This window comes from Pectinophora gossypiella, chromosome 3, assembly GCF_024362695.1.
Source record: "Pectinophora gossypiella chromosome 3, ilPecGoss1.1, whole genome shotgun sequence".
Taxonomy (NCBI): Eukaryota; Metazoa; Arthropoda; class Insecta; order Lepidoptera; family Gelechiidae; genus Pectinophora; species Pectinophora gossypiella.
Genome location: NC_065406.1, coordinates 4,431,558 through 4,453,520, shown reverse-complemented (window position 1 = coordinate 4,453,520; position 21,963 = coordinate 4,431,558). Strand labels below are relative to the sequence as shown.

The 21,963-nt window shown below is 36.2% G+C and overlaps 1 protein-coding gene across 1 annotated transcript; it reads left to right on the top strand.

Annotated features, from left to right (window-relative positions):
• The first annotated feature begins 227 nt into the window (after positions 1–227).
• On the top strand, positions 228–21,905 carry LOC126380909 (protein obstructor-E). Its single transcript, XM_050030488.1, has 5 exons — positions 228–303; positions 18,151–18,209; positions 19,076–19,238; positions 20,078–20,272; positions 20,973–21,905. Exons 1-5 carry the CDS (start codon positions 258–260, stop codon positions 21,191–21,193), a joined length of 684 nt encoding a protein of 227 aa, XP_049886445.1. The 5' UTR covers positions 228–257; the 3' UTR covers positions 21,194–21,905.
• Positions 21,906–21,963: the final 58 nt, after the last annotated feature.

Sequence of the window (21,963 nt, the reverse complement as noted above, 5' to 3'; positions counted from 1 at the left end):
GCACCTCTCCGCTCTGCTAGCGTTCAAATCCCGTTTTCGCGGGATCCGCTTACGTAACCTGAAGATATGTTGACGTAATATTACGATTTAATATCAGGTCATAAAGGAGTTTATAAAAACTACAATATCTACCCAAACAATCGACCTATCCAATGTGCGCTAGACCTTACGAATTGCACGTTGCGATCGCGAGCCGCGCCGGCGCGCGCGCCAGTACTGCGAACCCCCGTACAACGCGTACACGTCGCGACTTCACCATGACTAGTGCTACGTACGCGGTTTTACTCGCCATCGTCGCCTCGGGTAAGGCTTTTTAATTTATACTTTATTTACATACGTTTTAAGAAGGTTGTCGGGTGCAGTTTCCGGTGATTAAGAATTAATTGGCACGTTTTCTAGATTATGTTTCAAGTTTTATTTTTTAATTGGAAATCTATTATTGTTTTGACTTTTTTGGTATTTAGTATTTTTTACCAAAAATAGATAATTAACTAGCTAAGTATACCAACTCTCAGCGTAATAATTTGGTGGAATGATTCATACCCCTCTTGATGATAAGAGATGTTTCCACTTATCTTCTTCTTCATGTTCTTGGCATAACATAGGCAAAGACTTATTATAACCGCTAAAGCTATGACGCTAGACACAGACTGGTTTGTATCTCCAACAAATATTTAACTTATTTTACTCGTATATTTTAGCTTTGACATTGATTTTATAAGTCTATTATTGTATGCAGATTGTATCTTTGAGAACAAACAATGAAGTTGGTTATTAAAAGGTAAGGTAGGTAGGTAGGTATTTCATAATTTCTGACTTATCTCTACAGCTTCCGCATGTATTCTTCTGAATAGACGGAAACGTAGTAATGTTAAAAACATTCCGTATAGAGTAAGGTTTTGTCACATACCTTTAACAAGTATCAATAATAATAAATCCTACTACATTATTATCTATAGCTGAATCTTTTGGCATTTTGCATTCGTCACGTGCGCCTACGCCTGGGTCTGTGAAAACTATATTGATTAGAAAAACGTATTACTAATGACAAAACTTATTAAATAAATAATAGATATACAACACACAACAGAAAACTTATATAACTTTTATATGGGGTATATACCCCTCCCTTCCTCCCTACCCCTCAAACGACCGAAGGGGGTAGACCATACTCAACCACGCTGCTCCACTGCAAGTTGGCGGAGGTACACTTACGGCTAGTAGCAGGAACCAACGGGTTATACGGTCGTCTGAGGCGTGGATAGATACAAGAGCATTTATCAAAAGGATTTTGAGTCGAAGCTATCACAGCACTAGAATCACTCTATATCTGAATACGAACCGATCTTTTTAGAGGACACTTAAATTAGAGGTATAACATTTTGATATCATGTCCAATAATATCAACTAGAATTTAGCGTTTAGATATGTCGTGCATCACAATGCAAGAGTACCAATACTTACTGAATGGCATAAGCTGACAACCATTAAATATTACGCCTATAACTTGCCTTTAAATACTCGTATGCCTATACCACACACGTAATTGTCAATATAGTTACAACACCGTTTAATCTGGTAACATTATCATTTTATATAACTAAAACACGTTTGTCAAGTTTGCCTTTAGAAACCAGACTTAGAAACGAAGTAAATAATTTCAATTTTGCCTACAACTGTGAGAATGTGTATATAAACAGACTGGCCATATTTGACTATTGATGATGACGATGATCTCCGACCGATTTCGGCCATAGCGACCACTTCGACTCCTAGTCGGCATGACGCTGATGCGCCCTATTTGACTATTGCGCTATATTTGATAATTTGGGTGTACGAAGTACCTATCCTAATTGCCACCACTTTTATCAGTTTTCAATCATCCTATATATAACATATAAGTATTCAGAACAAGATAAAGATATTTTTATGGTCAAATGGGTTAAATATATACTTGGAACAACACGTTTGCTTAATGTTTTAATATAACGCTGCAATTTTAAAATACCAATCTACAAATATGCGATTTAATAATGAAATATAAAATAAAAACTGCCATTTATTTGCAGTAATGGACGGTAATAATTATTATGTTTCGTTTTATGTTTCTCAATAGCTGCTAATATGACTTTTTGTGTCATTCTAGTTTGATTTTATGCTAAAATTACAATAAGGCATTCAATATGTTTTAAACCACGTTGCTATATATAAACTTGTCAGAAATCTATATCTCTACATTGGTTATATTAACGCATACCTACTTTATATAAAGTATATAAAAATCGAAGTTTGCATAATGTCCTATACTAATTATTTACTTCGAAAATGTATAAAGTGAGTCGATATAAAGGTGTCGATTTCTTTATTAGAAATATTTCTTGAAAAATATGGCAGCTTACAGGATTCTTGTATGGCATGGGAGGAGCTCGCCGACGATCGAGACCTGTGGAGGAAGCGTGTGCTCGATGGACGCGACACTCATGATCACACCTGGTTTGACACACTGGCGAGCAGGAGAATGAAACGCCATCAAACCGACAACAATCCACCAGTTGGAGACTTCTCCTGCAGAGTGTGCGGTAGAGTTTGCCGCTCTAGGATTGGCTTGCACAGCCATGAAAGAAAGTGCATTTCTTCGAGGCAATGACGTCATAAATCGTCTGAAACAGATGTATAAGGCCAATGATGATGATGACAGGATTCTTACCACCAGAAATAACTAGACTTCAGTAGTAGTTAGTAGTTTTTTCGAATCTATTTTGATCGCGATTCTTCCTAATCCAATCACGCATCACTATTAAAAAGAAACTACCTTAAATACTACGTATACTTATATTTAACCTATTAGGCAGCCTTTTGTGCTCAATTATGGCAAATAGATTATTTCCTCGCTGCTGCGTTGTTGAGCAATGATTGGAAAGGAGCCGGAACGAGCTCGTGCCTCAAGGTCCAACACCTGCGAGACATTTAAAAACGCCGGCCGAATGTAGTGCGGCTTGAGAAGGTTCTGCACATGTGGATTTTTTTCTGAGAATAAATTCGAATAAAACATATTTAACATAACACGCGTAATCGTTTAATACGTGGAAGCGTGGATGATTGTATATGTGGATATATTCTACACCTATTGTTGACGTGTCGTATATCGTTACTGGAAAGGCAAAATTACGTAAGCGCCAAAATATCATAAAAAAGTAGTCCATGTTATGATAATTATGTATTGTTAGATGTAGAAAATGAAAATATAAACAAGATAGCTAGTTTTACTTGGACGTCGTCCAAATTGGATAAAAATAATAATATTGGATTGGGTAAAAAGTTATGAAAAATACTTTAAACGGCAGTTTTTCGAAACGGCCTTTTGGCGCTTAAGTAATTTTGCCTTTCCAGTGACGATATAGTTGTTTTTTATCCCACGAAAATAAATAAATAAGTAGGTATCAATAGTCAGAGGCAGGAAAGACATAAGTCATCGATAACATTGCCCTGCTATCACTCTTGTGGCGTTAACTGATTTGGAAACTATAATGAAAAACGACAATGCCGGTGATAACTACGTATATGTCACCTTATGACAATCCCATAAATTTCATTATTTAACTATTAACAATTTAATTCGATTTTTTCCGAAAACGGCCGTATATCGCAAATTTTTTAAAATAAACATTTTATATATCATATTATTTACTATGTAATATATAAATTACTTATATAATACACAGAACTACAATAAACACTACAATATTTAATATAATAGAATATATAACAGTACCTATGCAATATAACATTGGTTTATAACTTGTATATGTGTCGCAATAGTTACGAACCTGAAAGCGAAATGGTTCGCCGCGACCGGTATAACCTTTCATTATCGTTGAGCGGCTATCAATGAAATTAAAACCAACACCACACCCTAATACGTCATAGAGTTTATTTATTGTCTACTACTTATTAAAATAATATAATATAATGTATAACACTGACTATGTAATATAATACAGCTTTATTACTTGTAGGTTTCGCAATAGTTACGAACATAAAAGCAAAATGGTTTTGAGCGGTACCGTCTTTCATTACCGTTGAGCCGCTATCAATGAAATGAAAGCCTTCAAGACCATGCACTAATACGTCATACAGTTTGGCTATTGTACTTACTTCTATAAGTTAACTCGTGCAAATTGATGTTGCATTAAGGTTACTATTATATAATTCTTCATTTGAAAATATTGTGGAGTGAATAATTATCTGACAAGGGTACCTAGTGAATTAATCTTTTTTAAAAGCTCAATACTTTTATAACTTATTTAACATTGGATTGTATCTACTCCAAAAAAATATTATAGGAGACTATATCCCAATGGGATAGTAAGAGGTACATCAATCGCAAGATGAACTAAGTACCTACACCTCATCGAGCTTTCTGTAAGATTAATATGATAGGTGATGATCCGTATCGAAAATTTGATAAAAAGCTGTAACAATAGTTCATTTATCAATACCCAATCAAAATCAGACAAATAAAGATTTTGATTTGATTGGAAAACATAACCTATCAAATTCAATAATTTTAGTTTTGCACTTATGCTTATAAACTGGCCTCTATAAAGCCAATAAACCTTGTTTTTATCGCTAGTTGTCAGCACTATATATCCTAATGTTTTATCGCGACATAATCTTACTTGAATATACCAGTTTTTACCTTATAAATCTCTGTGGGATTTGGCGCAGACAAAGCATACAAAAGAGTTCAACGCGCTCTGTCGCGACTTTAGTTTTTATCTGTGACACAAGTAAATATAAATACGATTTGAGTTTTTACGTGACCGAATGTATATTTGCATTCACTACTTCTACGCAGATTTATGTTTTATTAATTAAATGATTACCAAAAAAATAAATGGTTTAAACCGACATTTTATCATTGGTATTCCATAAGGACTATCAATGTTGAGTGACGATGAGAAATCTTCTTATGTGTCACTATATTAACATAGCTTCACGCCTGTATACCCGAAAGGGTAGGCAGATGTGTATAAAACACCCACTTCTCGACAGCTATGTTTAAATCCCATAAAATAGGGAGCCTTTTGCCATTAACCGGGCGCAAATCCTAGAAACTACCTGATCTGGGGGCACGGAAGTGCTCCCGCCAAGACGAGCAAATTGAGAATCAATTATCTATGATTCAAACATGAATTCAAGCTCATGAAGTTGAATTCAGTAGATTAAACACTACTTTAACACTACTTTAATATTTAATTTGATTGTTAACTAACCTAGTAAGTAAGTGCATTGTTACTAACAAATTATGGATGTATTATCCGAAATAAATTGTTTTGAATTGAATTGAATTGAAAAGCCTGAGTTGGACCCGACGTAAGTCACGCTTTCATAGAACAGAACGGTTTCAATAAACAATTTTGACAATAATTATTTGATTTATTATTTAATTATCCCGTTAATATAACCTACAATAGGTATGTCTCTACCTAACTCAATAAAGGTACCTAACGCCCATCTCCTCAAGAACGTTACAGCATATAGGTTATAAGTTCAACAACAACATACTAGCATTTGCGAAACTAATTACGCCTGGGAAAGTTTACTTAGAACAGCATCCTTCTATCTTCTAGCCTGCGCTCCTTGGTTGCGCAAGAGTATCTTGCGGTGTTTGTCATCTGTTACGTTCAGTATGTTATCTCATCGTAGTATTGGTACTTTCCACTACTTTATACTGTGTTACTATTGTATGTGTAATTTTATATTTACATTGGATGACTTAGGTAAATAAAAGACAAAAAACAAAAATTTCAATGACTTGTCAAAGGACAAGTCAACTCGTTGCGAGTACTGAGGGGAATGACTCAGACCATGATTTTGAGTTAATATCAAGTGAAATTTTCTGTCGGAAAATTTTTGTGTTTTTTTTTAAATTCCATACTTTTCCGTCGGAAAGTTCCTCATGATATCAATTAAAAATCATGATATTAATTATCCCTCAAAGTTTTCGTTACGATGTCACTAACACCCTGTATTTTATTATTGAAGGTTATTAATAAAATATTAGAGATTTTGTGTTCAGTAACTTTTATGTAGGTTTGCCTCGAATAACCAGATGAATGAGAAATCAGAAATCAGAATCATTTATTCAACGTAATTATCATGGATAAACTTGTTGAAGGTCAATGTAACATTTTTGAATTTACGTCATTTCGCAAGGTGTTATGGCTGAGGAGAAGAAATGACAAGAAACTGCAACAGCAACACATCTTTTAAAAACCAATGAGGATATACATTACAAGTTATTTAATAACTAGAGGAACACATTCAATACCAGACATTTTTATCATTTAGGTAGACATTAATCTTATAATAAGCTTTTTTACATAAAGTAAGCTTCACATGAGCTTTAAATTTTTTTTTCTGACAAATTTAAAATATTATCTGGTATTTTATTGTAAAAACGTATACATAACCCCAAAAAAGATGAATTTAATTTACTTAATCTAGAGTTTTGAATAGCAATTTTATGTTTATTTCTTGTATTGTAAGTATGCCTTTCACAGTTTCTCGGAAGGAGAGATACATTTTTACGTACATACATAATGTTTTCATATATATATTGACTTGCGACCGTCAGTATATTTATTTCTTTAAACAGCTCCCTCAAAGAGTCCCGACAACGCAGCTTATAAATAGCGCGAACTGCTCTTTTTTGAATGATGAGAAGCGGCTCTGATTCAGATAAGCCATATACTTATTATATATTCTGGTGTTATTATATTTGAGCCGTATCGCTGTCTATAATGGTCGAGCACGACTGAACCGGTGTAGGACCGACTATGGAAACTCAAACCATCACCTATATAATTGGGGCTTAAAGGAGTCACCATACTGTGAATGTGGTCACCCGGACCAAACCATATCTCACATAGTGAACGAGTGCCCTCTGCACCGTTTCCCAGGTGGTATAGCCGAGCTGCATTGTGTGACGGATGTAGCAGAGACTTGGTTAAGGGAGTTTAAGCTGGATATTTGATCCAAGCAGGATATTTGTCTGCCATACGCAATAATAATGGTCGAGCCAAATGTGGTAGTCAAAACAGCTCTTACATAAACAGCCTCTATATGTCCCACTTCTGGACACAGGCCTGTCCTCAATCAAGGGTATGGAGCATACTCCACCACGCTGCTCCAATGCGGGTTGGTGGAGAAAACAGCTCTTAATATAAGTAAATTAATAACTCATTGGTGCAAGTCACCGAACTCGCTGAGTTCTCGTTGAGTTCGAATCGGCGCACCCCGTTTGTGAAACAAGCCGGTAGACCACACGACACAGAGAAAAAACAATATTAGTTTTTATTTTATTTATTATTTTGCTTACGCTCATCATTTTTAGTCTCAGGAAGTGGAAGTATAATGATGTGTGCATATGCAAGGTTAATTAAACTAAATATTTTTTTGTTACAAATTCAAATGTGCGTTAACCGAATCCTCTCCATTGTCTGTGGAATGATGTAACAGTAGCCGTTTCATAATATTAATAATTCAGTTTTTTAAGAAACATGCATAATTATTTATAGTCACGATAATAATACCATAAATTAAAAACAAACTTATATTGAGGCTGACATACGATAAGGTGCAAAAGACTAATCAGTTTCTTGCAAAGTAATAAATTAACTGGTTGCACTTAAGACCTCCTGGTTACATTTTGTTTCTGTTATAGACCAAAAACACCTACAAAAACATAAATTTTATAATTATGAAAACTAATGGTTCATAATTACACCACTGTTTACAAATAATTCGCTGGACTCAGTGACTGTACTTTTGCTCTTTGATTGTACAGTCATGAGCAATATAATGTACCCACTTTAGGACTCTGTCGCACTAACATATTTGGCATTTAGTGAGACTTACAGTTCAATTTTTCAAAAAAGTTAATGTGACATGGTACCAAAGTGTATAATATATTAATGTGACCGTACACACAAATATATACCAAAAACTCTACAAAAACTGATTTTCATGTAACGCCTACCCCGGTAGAGATTACAACCGAGAGTTTACATACTCAATGTTTTATTCAATACGAGTTACAAATACGTACATAATATGATGTATATCCTCTGTACTACATACATAGGCTTAATATCGGTTTCCGATAGATTAAGTGATTGGAAATGATTAACTCTTCAATACGCTATTAGCTCGGTATGTTCATTATAGCGTTTACAACGTGCAAATATGTACTGGGGCATACATACATAAACTCATCAATTACGAAGGGAAGATAGAAGGAAAGAGAGGATGAGGAAGACCTAGAAGAGCTATAGAAGGCGAACCTTATGTCTCATAAGGAAGTCAAAGAACAAATAAGTGAGAAGGCAAACTTCTTGTAAAGAAGTCAAATAGATAGAGAAATATAGAGAATATTACACCGATTAGAGCGAGATGATGATAAAGTCATACCCACTAACTTTAATTGGCAAAGCGACAATTAATCAACTTTAAATACGAACTCTGAGTAATGTTCTAAGCACATATCAATATGCATTTCGTCATATGCACCAATTGATATGTGCTTAGAACATTGTCCCTAATTATAGTCAAGCATGTTAGCCATTTTTCGTAGATGGTTTGTTTGATGTTTGTTCTTACGCAAAAACAAATAAGCAAATTGCGTAGGTATAATGAGAAAATTTCAGAAAACTTAACTCTAAAACTCTAAACAATTTATTATTTTCTAATAAACGTGATTAAGTCTTATGTTTATTACCTTGAATAAATGTTAATTATACTACTTAGCAGCAATAAATAATGTTTTATATTGTGAGTTCATTTCATAACTTTCACGAATAATTACAATAATTTATATTTTTATATAATTACTAGATTTCGCGTGGTTCGCTCGCAGCAAGCTGCTCGCGTGTCCTGTAATAGTTCGAAGCTTTGTATGGCGGCCATCTTGTTTTCGTGAAATCAAAAAAGTTCTAGATGCTATAGTTTTGCCAGGCCGTAGGGAGTCTCCTTGATGCGGAGCAGTTTTCCAAGATGACGTTCCGATCACACCCCTACACATCATTTTTACACTCGAAACATTTTCTGGAAAAACAAAAATTTGTATGGCGGCCATCTTGTTTTTCACCCATTTTGTTTTTTTTTACCGGTGTTAGATTTTGACCAAGATAAAAATAGGTTTTGTGAAAGAAAAATTGGTTCAAGTGCGATAGTTTTCCCAGGCCGTAGGGTGTCTCCCTGATGCGGAGCAGTAATCTAAAATCGAGAAGTATTTCTATACTCGACATGACGTTCCGATAAAAACCTTCATACATCATTTTTACCCCCAAGGCATTTTCAGGAAAAACTAAAAAATTGTATGGCGGCCATCTTGTTTTTCAGCCATTTTATTTTTTTTTCACCTGCGATAAAATTTGACCAAGATTTAAATAGATTTCATGAAAACCAAAAAGATCCAGGTGCGATAGTTTCGCCAGGCCGTAGGGTGTCTCCCTGATGCGGAGCAGCTATCGAAAACCCAGACATATTTTCATACTCGACATGACGTTCCGATCACATTCCTATACATCATTTTTACCCCCGAGGCATTTTCAGGAAAAACGACAAATTTGTATGGCAGCCATCTTGTTTTTCCGCCATTTTTTACTGCGATAGAATTTGACCAAGACTTAAATAGGTCTCGTGAAATCAAAAAAGTTCTAGGTGCTATAGTTTTGCCAGGCCGTAGGGTGTCTCCCTGATGCGGAGCAGTTTTCCAAGATGACGTTCCGATCATCAATTTTACCTCTGAGACATTTTCTGTAAAAACAAAAATTTATATGGCGGCCATCTTGTTTTTCGGCCATTTTGTTTTTTTTTTCACCGGCGATAAAATTTGACTAAGATTTTAATAGGTTTGGTGAAAAAAAAAATGTTCCAAGACCGATAGTTTTGCCAGGCCGTAGGTTGTCTCCCTGATGCGGAGCAGATTTCAAAGATCTAGAAGTTATTCTATATTAAAGTTGACGTTCCGATGACATCCCCATACACAGTTTATACCCCCGAGACATTTTCTGGAAAATCAAAATTTTGTATGGCGGCCATCTTGTTTTTCCGCCATTTTGTTTTTTTTCTGCCTGCGATTGAATTTGACCAAGATTCAAATAGGTTTCGTAGAAAAATAATCGTTCCAGGTGCTATAGTTTTGCCAGGCCGTAAGGTGTCTCCCTGATGCGGAGCAGATTTCAAAGATCGAGAAGTACTTCCATACTCAACATGACATTCCGATTACAACTCTATACATTGTTTTTACCTCTAAGACATTTTTCAGGAAAAACGAAAAATTTGTATGGCGGCCATCTTGTTTTTCCGCCATTTTGTTTTTTTTTCACCGGCGATTGGATTTGACCAAGATTTAAATAGGTTTCGTGAAAAAATTATTGCTCCAGGTTTTATAGTTTTGCCAGGCCGTAGGGTGTCTCCCTGATGCGGAGCAGTTTTTCAAGATCGAGCAGTATTGAAATACTCAACATGACGATCCGATCACACCCCTGTACATCATTTTTACCCCCGAGGCATTTTCAGGAAAAACGAAAATTTTGTATGGCGGCCATCTTGATTTTCCGCCATTTTGATTTTTTTTCACCGGCAACTAAATTTGACCAAGATTTAAATGGGTATCGTGAAAACTAAAAAGTTCCACGTGCGATAGTTTTTCCAGGCCGTAGGGCGTCTCCCTGATGCGGAGCAGTTTTTCAAGATCAAGCAGTTGTTTCATATTAAGCTTGATGTTCCGATCACACCTCCCATACATCATTTTTACCTCCGAGACATTTTCTGGAAAAATCACGATAGAATTTGACCAAGATTTAAATAGGTTCTGTGAAAAAATAATCGTTCCAGGTGCCATAGTTTCGCCAGGCCGTGGGGTGTCTCTCTGATGAGGAGCAGTTTTTGAAGGTTGAGTAGTACTTAAATTCTCAACATGATCTTCCCATTACGTCCCCATACATTGTTTTTACCTTCGAGACATTTTCTGGAAAAATATTTTTTTGTATGGCGGCCATCTTGTTTTTCCGCCATTTTGTTTTTTTTTCACCGACAATACAATTTGACCAAGATTTAAATAGGTTTTGTGAAAAAATAATCGTTCCAGGTGCGATAGTTTCGCCAGACTGTAGGGCATCTCCCTGATGCGGAGCAGTTTTCCAAGATCTGGAAGTTTTCCCATACTCACCGGGAGGTCCCGATCACTTTTCTCATACATTATTTTTACCCCCCGACGCTCCTTCTGGGAGAACAATTATGTCAGTGAGTCAGTCAGTACATGGGTTTGTAGCTATATATAATATAACTAGATGTCGCGTGGTTCGCTCGCAGCAAGCTGCTCGCGTATTTTGTTTTCCCGCCATTTTTTTTACCGCGATAGAATTTGACCAAGACTTAAATAGGTCTCGTGAAATCAAAAAAGTTCTAGGTGCTATAGTTTTTCCAGGCCGTAGGGTGTCTCCCTGATGCGGAGCAGTTTTCCAAGATGACGTTCCGATAACACCCCTTTACATCGTTTTTACACCCGAGACATTTTCTGGACAAACAAAAATTTGTATGGCGGCCATCTTGTTTTTCGGCCATTTTGTTTTTTTTTTCACCGGCGATAAAATTTGACCAAGATTTTATTAGGTTTGGTGAAAAAAGAATCGTTCCAGGAGCGATAGTTTTCCCAGGCCGTAAGGTGCCGCCCTGATGCGGAGCAGTTTTTGAAGGTCGGGAAGTATTTCCATACTCAATATGACGTTTTGATCTCATCCCTCTTACATCATATTCACCCCGAGGCATTTTCGAGAAAAACGATAATTTTGTATGGCGGCCATCATGTTTATCCGCCATTTTGTTTTTTTTTCACCGGCAATAAAATTTGACCAGGATTTAAATAGGTATCGTGAAAACAAAAAAGTCCTAGGTGCGATAGTTTCGCCAGGCTGTAGGGTGTCTCCCTGATGCGGAGCAGCTTTCGAAGATCGAAAAGTATTTCCATACTCAACATGATGTTTCGATCACATTCATCATACATCATTTTTACCCCCGAGGCATTTTCGGGAAAAACCAAAATTTTGTATGGCGGCCATCTTGTTTTTCCGCCATTTTGGTTTTTTTTCACCGGGGATTGGATTTGACCAAGATTTAAATATGTTTCGCGAAAAAGAAATTGCTCTAGGTTTTATAGTTTTGCCAGGCCGTAGGGTGTCTCCCTGATGCGGAGCAGTTTTTCAAGATCGAGCAGTATTGAAATACTCAACATGACGATCCGATCACATCCCTATACATCATTTTTACCCTCGAGGCATTTTCAGGAAAAACTAAAATTTTGTATGGCGGCCATCTTGTTTTTCCGCCATTTTGGTTTTTTTTCACCGGTGATTGGATTTGACCAAGATTTAAATAGGTTTCGTGAAAACAGAAAAGTTCCAGATGCGATAGTTTTGCCAGGCCGTAGGGGGTCTCCCTGATGCGGAGCAGATTTTCAAGATCGAGAAAAATTTCCATACTCAACTGGACGTTCCAATTACAATTCCATACACAGATTTTACCCCCGAGACATTTTCTGGAAAAACGAAATTTTGTATGGCGGCCATCTTGTTTTTCCGCCATTTTGATTTTTTTTCACCAGTGATTGAATTTGACCAGGAATTAAGTAGGTTTTGTGGAAAAAGAATCGTTCTAGGTGCGATAGTTGCGCCAGGCCGTAGGGTGTCTTCCTGATGCGGAGCAGTTTTCCAAGATCTGGAAGTTTTCCCATACTCACCGGAAGGTCCAGATCACATTCCCCATACACCATTTTTACCCCCCGACGCTCCTTCTGGGAGAACAATTATGTCAGTGAGTGAGTGAGTGAGTCAGTCAGTCAGTGGGTTTGTAGCTATATATATTATAATAATAATAATATACTTATTTATTTTATTACTTAAAATACAGGATGGAAATATCGAAAAATAATATTATATTTAACAAAGGTAAATTTTACGACAATTATTGATTGAAGTTCATTTGCAGAGAAGGGAATTGCTAACAAAGACACTTCCATGTGTTTTATTTGTCCAACAATTTATAAAATTTGTTATCTCTCTCTATTTAAGAGCTTCGCTCTTGTTTATTTTATTTTATTTTATTTTGTCGGTGGAGTAATCGCCATTCCTCTCTTCTTCCCGCCAAAACCTTCATCTCCCGATACGACACGACCTGCACCTTCTCTTTTATTTGTTTCATAAATGAAAATTTGTTATACAATTGGCATAGTGATGATCCACTGGGGGCTAGGTGAAACCTGTTGGCAATCTCGATGCGGTTACGCAATAAATGCGGAAGACGTTGACATCTTTTACTGAGCGGGTTTATTTAGTCTGTTTGACGTAACATAGTATCACGCCTGTATCCCCGAAGGGGTAGGCAGCTCTCTTCGCATCGCCATTGACCGGGCAGAAATCGTGGAAAGCACGAGGTATCAATTATCTTTAAGCAATCCAAACATGATTCATACTCATAAAGTTGTATGCAGTGGTTCAGTTTGTTTAGGTTTTTATTTATTATTATTAAGGCCTTAAATAACTTAGTATAAATGCAATGTCCTGCAAAATAAGCAATTTGACTGCAGGATCGGAGTCTCACTAAACATGGTTAAATTACATAAGTACATACATAAACTCACGCCTATTTCCCACCGGGGTAAGCCTCTGCTTATGGTTAAGAACCATAGCCCGCGACGATTGGGTATATACTACACATTTATGCCAAGAGGCGTCATGCTTTGTTATGTTATTGTGTTTTAAAAATGAGCCGAAAATGTTTAATAATAAGTTAAAAAAATATTTATTACATGTAATTTGAGCCAAAAATGTTTAAGAATAAGTAAAAAAATATTTATTAGATTTAATTTAACAGGTAAGTACCTATTTCTTATTTTTTGTAATTTTTCATTTTTTTTTTTTTGTTATTTTTTATGTGTCACGATCGAAGCAAATGGTATTCTATAGTAGAGACTATAGACCGCCATGTTCTTAACCATGCTATTTATATAAATGATAGATTGCTCCTAATATAAAGCCCATGCGTAACCCTGCCTCGCGCCATATTTTTCCGCCCTAGTAGTACAAAACAGTAGCACAAATTTCTCTATTCTCTATGCAATCTATAGAATAAGAAGACACGTGTGTGTTGCAGCCACTTTTGACAAAACACTCTGTATTGACAAGGTTCATACATCACTTTTTTTATAATCGGTTTGGTGTAAGCCACAAAATAGATATAGGTCGTAAGCACAATGGAACATCACACAGTGCTCCTATTTGTTACCGTGAGAGCCCTCAGCACTCCTCATTTGTTCGGCCAAGTAGTCTACAAATCTACAATGATTTAAGTCAAAATATCAAAAAGCTTCTATTTGTGTCCGTCAGAATCGCCGTTTACTCGTATTTTGTCGGCGTATTTTAAGTTGAAATGGTGCTCAATTATTGCTGCCCACTTAGTGCCGCTTAGTGCCTATCACCTGACATTTGCTTCCCATGTATTTTAGAAATAAAATTACATTTAAAAGTGACCGGCGATTCTAAAGGACACTTCTTTTTTCGAAATATTATTCGAACCATAAAGCCCTTTTTCCCACTTATTCTACTGAGTAGTTCTACGGTAGAACTAGTGAGATGTTTTTTCCTCATAAGTCCTGCGATTTTGCGAGTTACACTTGCCTCAATCAGCGCTTATCGCTTTCGACCCACTAGGGTTAATTAATTCTTTCAAATATTTTTCCTCTCAGGCCTGTTGTCCTAAACGTTGTACCGGGTGAGAGCCTTCAGCGCTCCCCATTTGTCCGGCCAAGTAGTTAATACCATCTGCGGCAAATCTACAATAAGTAAAAAAAAAAGAAAAGCAAGTTACACTCAGACATGTGAGAACAAAGGCAATAAAGGGAGTACTTAGTTCTTTATTCAAATTCTGATAAGCTAAATCTGATTTTCATTCGTTTGTATTCTCCGATGATCGCCAAATGACACTTTATTTTTTTTGACACTTCCAAAGAGTAATTGAATTTAAAAAAGCTTATTATGCAATTGTGTCTGACGATTATCTAAACCGTTAAACAACACAGTAACATAATGTTACAGTAAAAGCTGGAAAGTGCAACATTTAGTTAAACAATGTAATAACTTATTTATCAATAAAAGCAATCTAATCTGGAGCAGACACCGGCTCACGCGCAGCCCGCTTGCGCACCAAGGTTGTCCAGTTGGATCTACTTTCGCTAAAGTAGTGTTCGATAACAAAATTATACTTTTGTTCAGAGGAGATAGGAGATTTTGTAAAATCTGATTTTGTTAAGAAAATTCCTTTATTTTTATAGAATGTTAAAAAAACACTGTATAAATTTTATTTAACAAATTTATGTATAATATTTAACTATTTACGCTTTATCATCATTAAGTTTAATAAAGACATGAACAAGCTTATATAATATATTTATTAAGTGCATTTATATCTATCAAGTATCATTCGTAACAGCTCTGATCGGTTCGTATTTTCGGTAAATTGTAGCAAGGTCACATGAAAACCTTAGCTAAAAACAACGCCTATAATGCTATATTTTTTTTAATTATAATTGATATAACTGTGCAATAATTATTGTTCAAACCTAACTAACCTAGGGATCACAAAGTGATTTGTGTGATATGCCCCCACCGGGATTCGAACCCGGGACCTGCGGATCGTGAGCACAACGCTCAACCCCTGGGCCACGGAGGCCGAAATTATATAAACTCTACAATATAAGAATAAACAAATTATTAGTTACAAAAAGCTAAGCTACCGTCTGAAAAATCTACACTTTTTGCGTCAATATTACTTACTTCTGAGTCAGATGTTAAAGTAAGTACATAATTATAGTATCGTAATGAATAACATGAGTTATCTCATCGTAATCGTAACGTAACTGTACGCATCATTATCGCATTAGTGCGACACGTATAATTTCCTACGCTGAGTGAGTTAGCATTTAGTTCCATTCTGCAACTTTTTTCATGCGGTATTTTTATGTGAATTCTTCGAATGGTATTCACCACTTGGCTTTACGCTGATTATATTAAAAATACGAGTGGGATTGGGACTAGGTTAAGATGTTATAATTTTTAGTAAGTAAGTATGAGATTTTTTTTGTATACCTCGACAAAACTGTACAGATTGTGAGAAGCTGCAGTAGTTTTAGGCGGATTAGACGGTCGTTATGTAAAAAATGACGATTTAAAGTGTAACTATGTTATCTACTGAATAAAGATATTTTTGAATTTTGAACTAGGAACAAAAATCAATAAATGCTCTTTGTCATGATTTTACAAATATTTTTTGCAAACCCAGTCCGAAATAAAAAGTATAGATTTATAAAGTTATAAACATATCGTGCAGTTGCAGAATAACCTCTACGTCGTCGTATCTCGGCCGACGTACCATCAACCTCGCTTTTACTTTTGCCAGGCGTTCAGAGAGTGATGAACTCACCAATTGTTTAGATTTGGTATCTATATATCTATAGACGTTTTTACGATATTTTTTATATTTTTAGTTATTTTTTATTCACTTTTCAAAATATCATGGTAACTTGGCTTGTAACTTAAATTTATACATATAAGATACGAAAAGTAAATTCATTTTCAGGAGTAGTTCACGGGACAGAAAAACAAGAACCTAATTGTTATTCTGATGCCGATTTAGGCAACCAACTTAATTTGACAGGACTAAAACTAGCTCTATCCCTTTCTTGCACTTAGGTGAAGGACGGTGCTAGTTTAAATACGTATATATAATCATTAGTTTATGTTACGGATTTTAATCATTGGCCACTTTTATTCCTTTCACTGCCCGTTCATCCCGTTGGACGAAAATGAACGAATATCGTGGTATAAATGTAGGTTCGTACAAAGATATGTCAATAAAATATAAAACTAGAATAAAGGCATTTATTAAACACAAAAAATCAGAAATCAATTCATAAAAAATACCTACTTACTAGAGATTTTGAGATCTACATTTTAAACTTAAACGAAAATCAAAAATATCATTTCGTGAGGTTTCTATACTTGATTCTCACTTTAACACGACGTTTCATAAACACGCAAAATATACCGAGGGCTTGGCTGAAATCAGCTAAGCCTAGGTCGTGTAGCAATAGGAGGTAACGACCGACAGGGGTTGGCCAACCGTTCCGGCTCACGTGTCTTAACCCGTAATTGCATGAAAGCGCAACCTTGGGCCAAGTATGTCGCGTCAACCCTACGTTCAATGTTGCAACGCTAAATACATATTTGCATCGTTTATTGTAATTACTTTGTCTCCTTATTTGTAACACTTTCATAATGAACTTAATTAGTGAAATAGTGGTGTGAATCCTAATAGTGTAAACTAACGCTACATCTTTCCTGCACTAAACGTACAGTCGCTATGAAAGCCGCTTTGATATTATAAATATATTTTATATTGGTGTCCAGAGTATGCAATACTTATAATCTATGTTATGAGGAAGTGGATATCTTCTCCACTTCTCTCCTATCTTATAAAAACCAAATCATTAAATTGTTAAAATCATAATATTGTCTAAAAATAAATCTAAAAAAATATGATAATTATTTGGAATTGTTTATAAACTTTAAAATAACTCTATTCAGTTTTTTATATTACAAATTGTATGATTCCATAGAGGTTGCCTGAATTATCTGTGGAAACTGTTTTGTTGTTAAGCTACTTATATGTACTTATTTAAATCTGTTAAAGAACACAACTGTTTGTTTCCCAAATAACCTAAAATAAAACAATAAATAAAATACCTATTTTAGCAACTCGCTCAGTCAATATAGTTTTAAATTAATACGAAACTTGATGTATGGGACAAACGACAAAACAGCTGGACAGTAATATTTTGTGGAGTTGTCAAACGAAACTATATGTAAGGTAATGTTTCATCAGTCGCCGCTAACGGTATGTTAGTCTATCCAGAACTTATCGAGCAGATCAATCCGACAGTTTACCAGCAAGTGAGGAAGTCCCTAATATTTGTCCGCCGGCATCTACACCATTATTTGGTTATAAACATATCCGTTTCTTTGTTTGCAGCGAGCGCTGGCATTCTACTGGAACATGCTCCTGCCTGTCCAGAACATTATGGAGTACAGGTAAGACGCACAATACTTAGGCCGGGTTTCCACTGACGTGGAGCTGGGCGGAGAGGAGCGGAGATGTGCGGATTTGACCAATCACAGCGTTCAAGAGAGCGGAAAACGAAAACGCTCTGTCATTCTCTCCCTCACGGTAATTGGTCGAATCCTGCACATCTCCGCTCCTCTCCCCCCAGCTCCGCCTCAATGGAAACGCAGCTTTACATAACATAAGCTTCCCGCCAATATCCTAACTGGGGTAGTCAAAGGTACATTGCAAGATGAACTAAGTACCCACACCTCACCCAGCTGTAAGCAATACTTACAAACGTATGTTCATCAACTTACATTACTTACAACTTCTACGCTGGATGGGAGTGAACAAAAAAAAACAGAACACGTGCAGCTGTTTCGTAAACAATGTCGGAAAAACCGACAGAAAGATTGTGTCCTTTTTAACTTGATGGACCATTATAGGGGTGATGGGATGACCAGCCTATCACGGTGAAAACAGGACTACGGGCGCGAGTTTTTTATGTATGCTTGTATTAATGAAAGCTATTATTCATCGCGTGGTTTCCGGGATTTGTGCTTGATTGGTTTAATGGCAATAAGCTCGCCCCCTATTACACGCGACTTGGACATAGCTGGAGAGAAGTGCTTGTGTGTATTGCTCCGGCCAAGTAGTTAATGCCATCTGCGGCAAATCTACAATAAGTCGAAAAAAAAATGAGTATATTGGACACCTCTGCCCAAAGGATGCAGGCATGATGCTATTTTATGTTATATTTAACACAGTAACAACAATTATGTCCACTTATTTCCCCTTCATATTAAAAATAAAACTAAAAAGCGTTCTAACGTACATCCTCATATGTTTCCAGGCCTACGCCCACCCCGAGCTGTGCGACCAGTTCTTCCTATGCACCAACGGAACCCTGACAGTGGAGACATGCGAGAATGGTCTGCTGTTTGACGGCAAAGGTGCCGTGCACAACCACTGCAACTACCACTGGGCTGTCGACTGTGGACACAGGAAAGCCGACTGTAAGTAACTTGATTTAGATCACTGAATCTTTTAAACGGTACACCTGCCTGTCGCGCTTAGGATCAATTCTCGGCTGAGCAAACATTTACAGTGTTACTACAAAACACAAACTAAAAATAAACTAGGTTTGAAATAGTATTTCGCGCCACGAAAGAAGTCGGCGGATTTTAATGAAACTAACTTGACAAGTCATAATAATTCTATGCAGAATCTGCGACAGTAGCGCCGCGGCATTCGGGACTTCTTTCGTATGCGGATTATATTTTAAACATAGTTTATCTTTTATTCTTTGTTTTGTAGTAACACTGTTAATAGCTGAGTAAATGGAAAGCGCTTGGAGCTCTAAATAAAGGTAAAAAGTCTTAAAATCACATTTTTGTTTTTTTTTATTGTTCTGAATCTTGACACAGATTCTTGTCTAAAAATATTATTTCCAAGAATGGCCTGAAACACTTCGTGTGTCGATAAGAATGAGCATAATGATAATATCTAGTAGTTTAGCTATACAGAAAATAATTTCCTGGTGCTATTAATAAATTGATTATATTTTTTTAATACTATCCAAAATATTACTAGTTTTTACTTTTATTAATTTCATCACTCAATTAATCCGTAAATAGTGCCCTCCAAAGCACGGATGATGTGCTTTCGGGCAATCGGGTGATCAGCCTGCAATGTCCTAACCAAACTACGTATCACAAAGTGATTTTTGTGAGAAAGGGGTATTTGAAGCACATTTAATAAAAACACACAAACGATGCTGAAATCGAATTCCTTTTAAAGATGTGTTTTATGAATACCGGTACAAGCTTTAACACATTTGTTATCATATTTCCAGTGACCCCTCTTTCCACCCCCGGCTGCGAGTACCAGTTCGGCATCTACCCCGACAGCCCGGAATGTTCCACCAGCTACGTCAAGTGCGCCTACGGTATCCCCAACCAGGAGCCCTGCACTCCTGGACTCGTTTATGATGAGCGCACCCACGGCTGCAACTGGCCTGATCTGCTGCAGCCCTTCTGCAACCCTGAAGGTTTGTTCCTAGCATAACGTAACATAAACCCACCACACTACCAGGCACAAGCTTACCTTCAATCAAACATTAAGGGCTCGTGTACTATAAGCGTGAGTCTAGAAAGGCCTTATTTTACCAATTTGTCTCAAAAAGCATTATTGCAATTTGTCATTTTGTGCAATTGATTTTGATATGAATTGCTTCAATGAGGCCTTTAATTTCCTGCTGTCGTTCTGTAACATTTAGTTTTGAGTCTCAAGTACTCATTCGTGCGAATTAAATAGTTGCCTTGCGTCAAGGAGGTTGTATTATACAACTCCCGTAATTTAACGTATTTGCTAGTAATTAAGTAATTTTCAAATTCCATTTGATTTTGAATAATCCTTTGGAATCCGGAAGAACATCATTTTGTTGGCATGATCATTTGAGAGTCTTCGTACCTACTCATACTTGCTCTGCACTCTGCAGTCATTCCGAAATTTGATAAAATTCTGATATTTTGCGCCCGAAACCCATTAGTTTCCTTGATATTACAAAATCAAACTTGCACGTAATGTACTTACATATTTTGTCAACAAACACTGCGAGAGTTAGCTACACCCACATTGAGGCTTAGTTATAAAATAAACAAAATCACAAAACTATTGTTCATAATTCCAAGAAAGTGAGCCATTATAAACTACCTATCCACTTATCTCATCGATCAAATTGTCCGCAGCGGTCGTCGGCTTCAAGTGCCCGACCAAAGTACCGGCAAACACGCAATCTGCTAAGTTCTGGCCGTTCCCGCGGTTCCCTGTGCCCGGCGACTGCCACCGCCTCATCACTTGTGTCGAGGGTCAGCCTAGACTGATCACCTGCGAAGAAGGCAAGGTGTTCGACGACCAAAACCTAACTTGCGAGGACCCTGAACTCGTGCCACACTGCGGGCATGCGTGATTGGTGGGAGTACACTTAACAAAGCGAAAACGAAATTGTGTATTTAAAATTATTTGAAAATAGAATTCGGTTGTTAAAACGTTAAAACAGTTAGTGTCAAGATAATATTTTTTTTATTTTCAAATTAAATACTCTTGAAAATATCGCTTAAACACCAGTGGATAGGACTAGCGAGTGCCAAACTGGTCGGATATTTCAGTCCGTTTGGCATGTATTATTATTACAGTTAATTTGATTTTTTTTCTAATAAATATGAAACAGTCACTTTCATCTCAGTATAGTTACCAGTGTTACCTACTGAGTACTGTGCACTTAATAGATATCGTTTTCGTTTTGTGTTAATATAAACTGTATAAACCCTTTTTATACTCATTTATAATAAATATTCCAGGGTTCCCTTAGAACATAATTATTGAAACTAAATTCTCCACCGAAACTTAATATTCTTATTTATTTCTAAAATCATTTGTATTTTATTAATGTACGAGTTTATTATTTTTTCTTCTAATGTTTACCCTTTACCATTGTTGCCAAATATTGAATATTGTACAGAAGATTCGTGCGTGATATTAGTTACCATAGAATATTTGTATGTACACAGACAAAATATGTATATTACAGTAATTATATCGTTTCCTGTGTAAATATAAATCCAATAAGATGAAGATGTAAATAGGAAGTTACGATATGTCAAATAAAATTATTAAAATTATATATTGCTTTCATTTAATAATCATCAAAGACAATGTACTATTCTAACAATCCAGAAA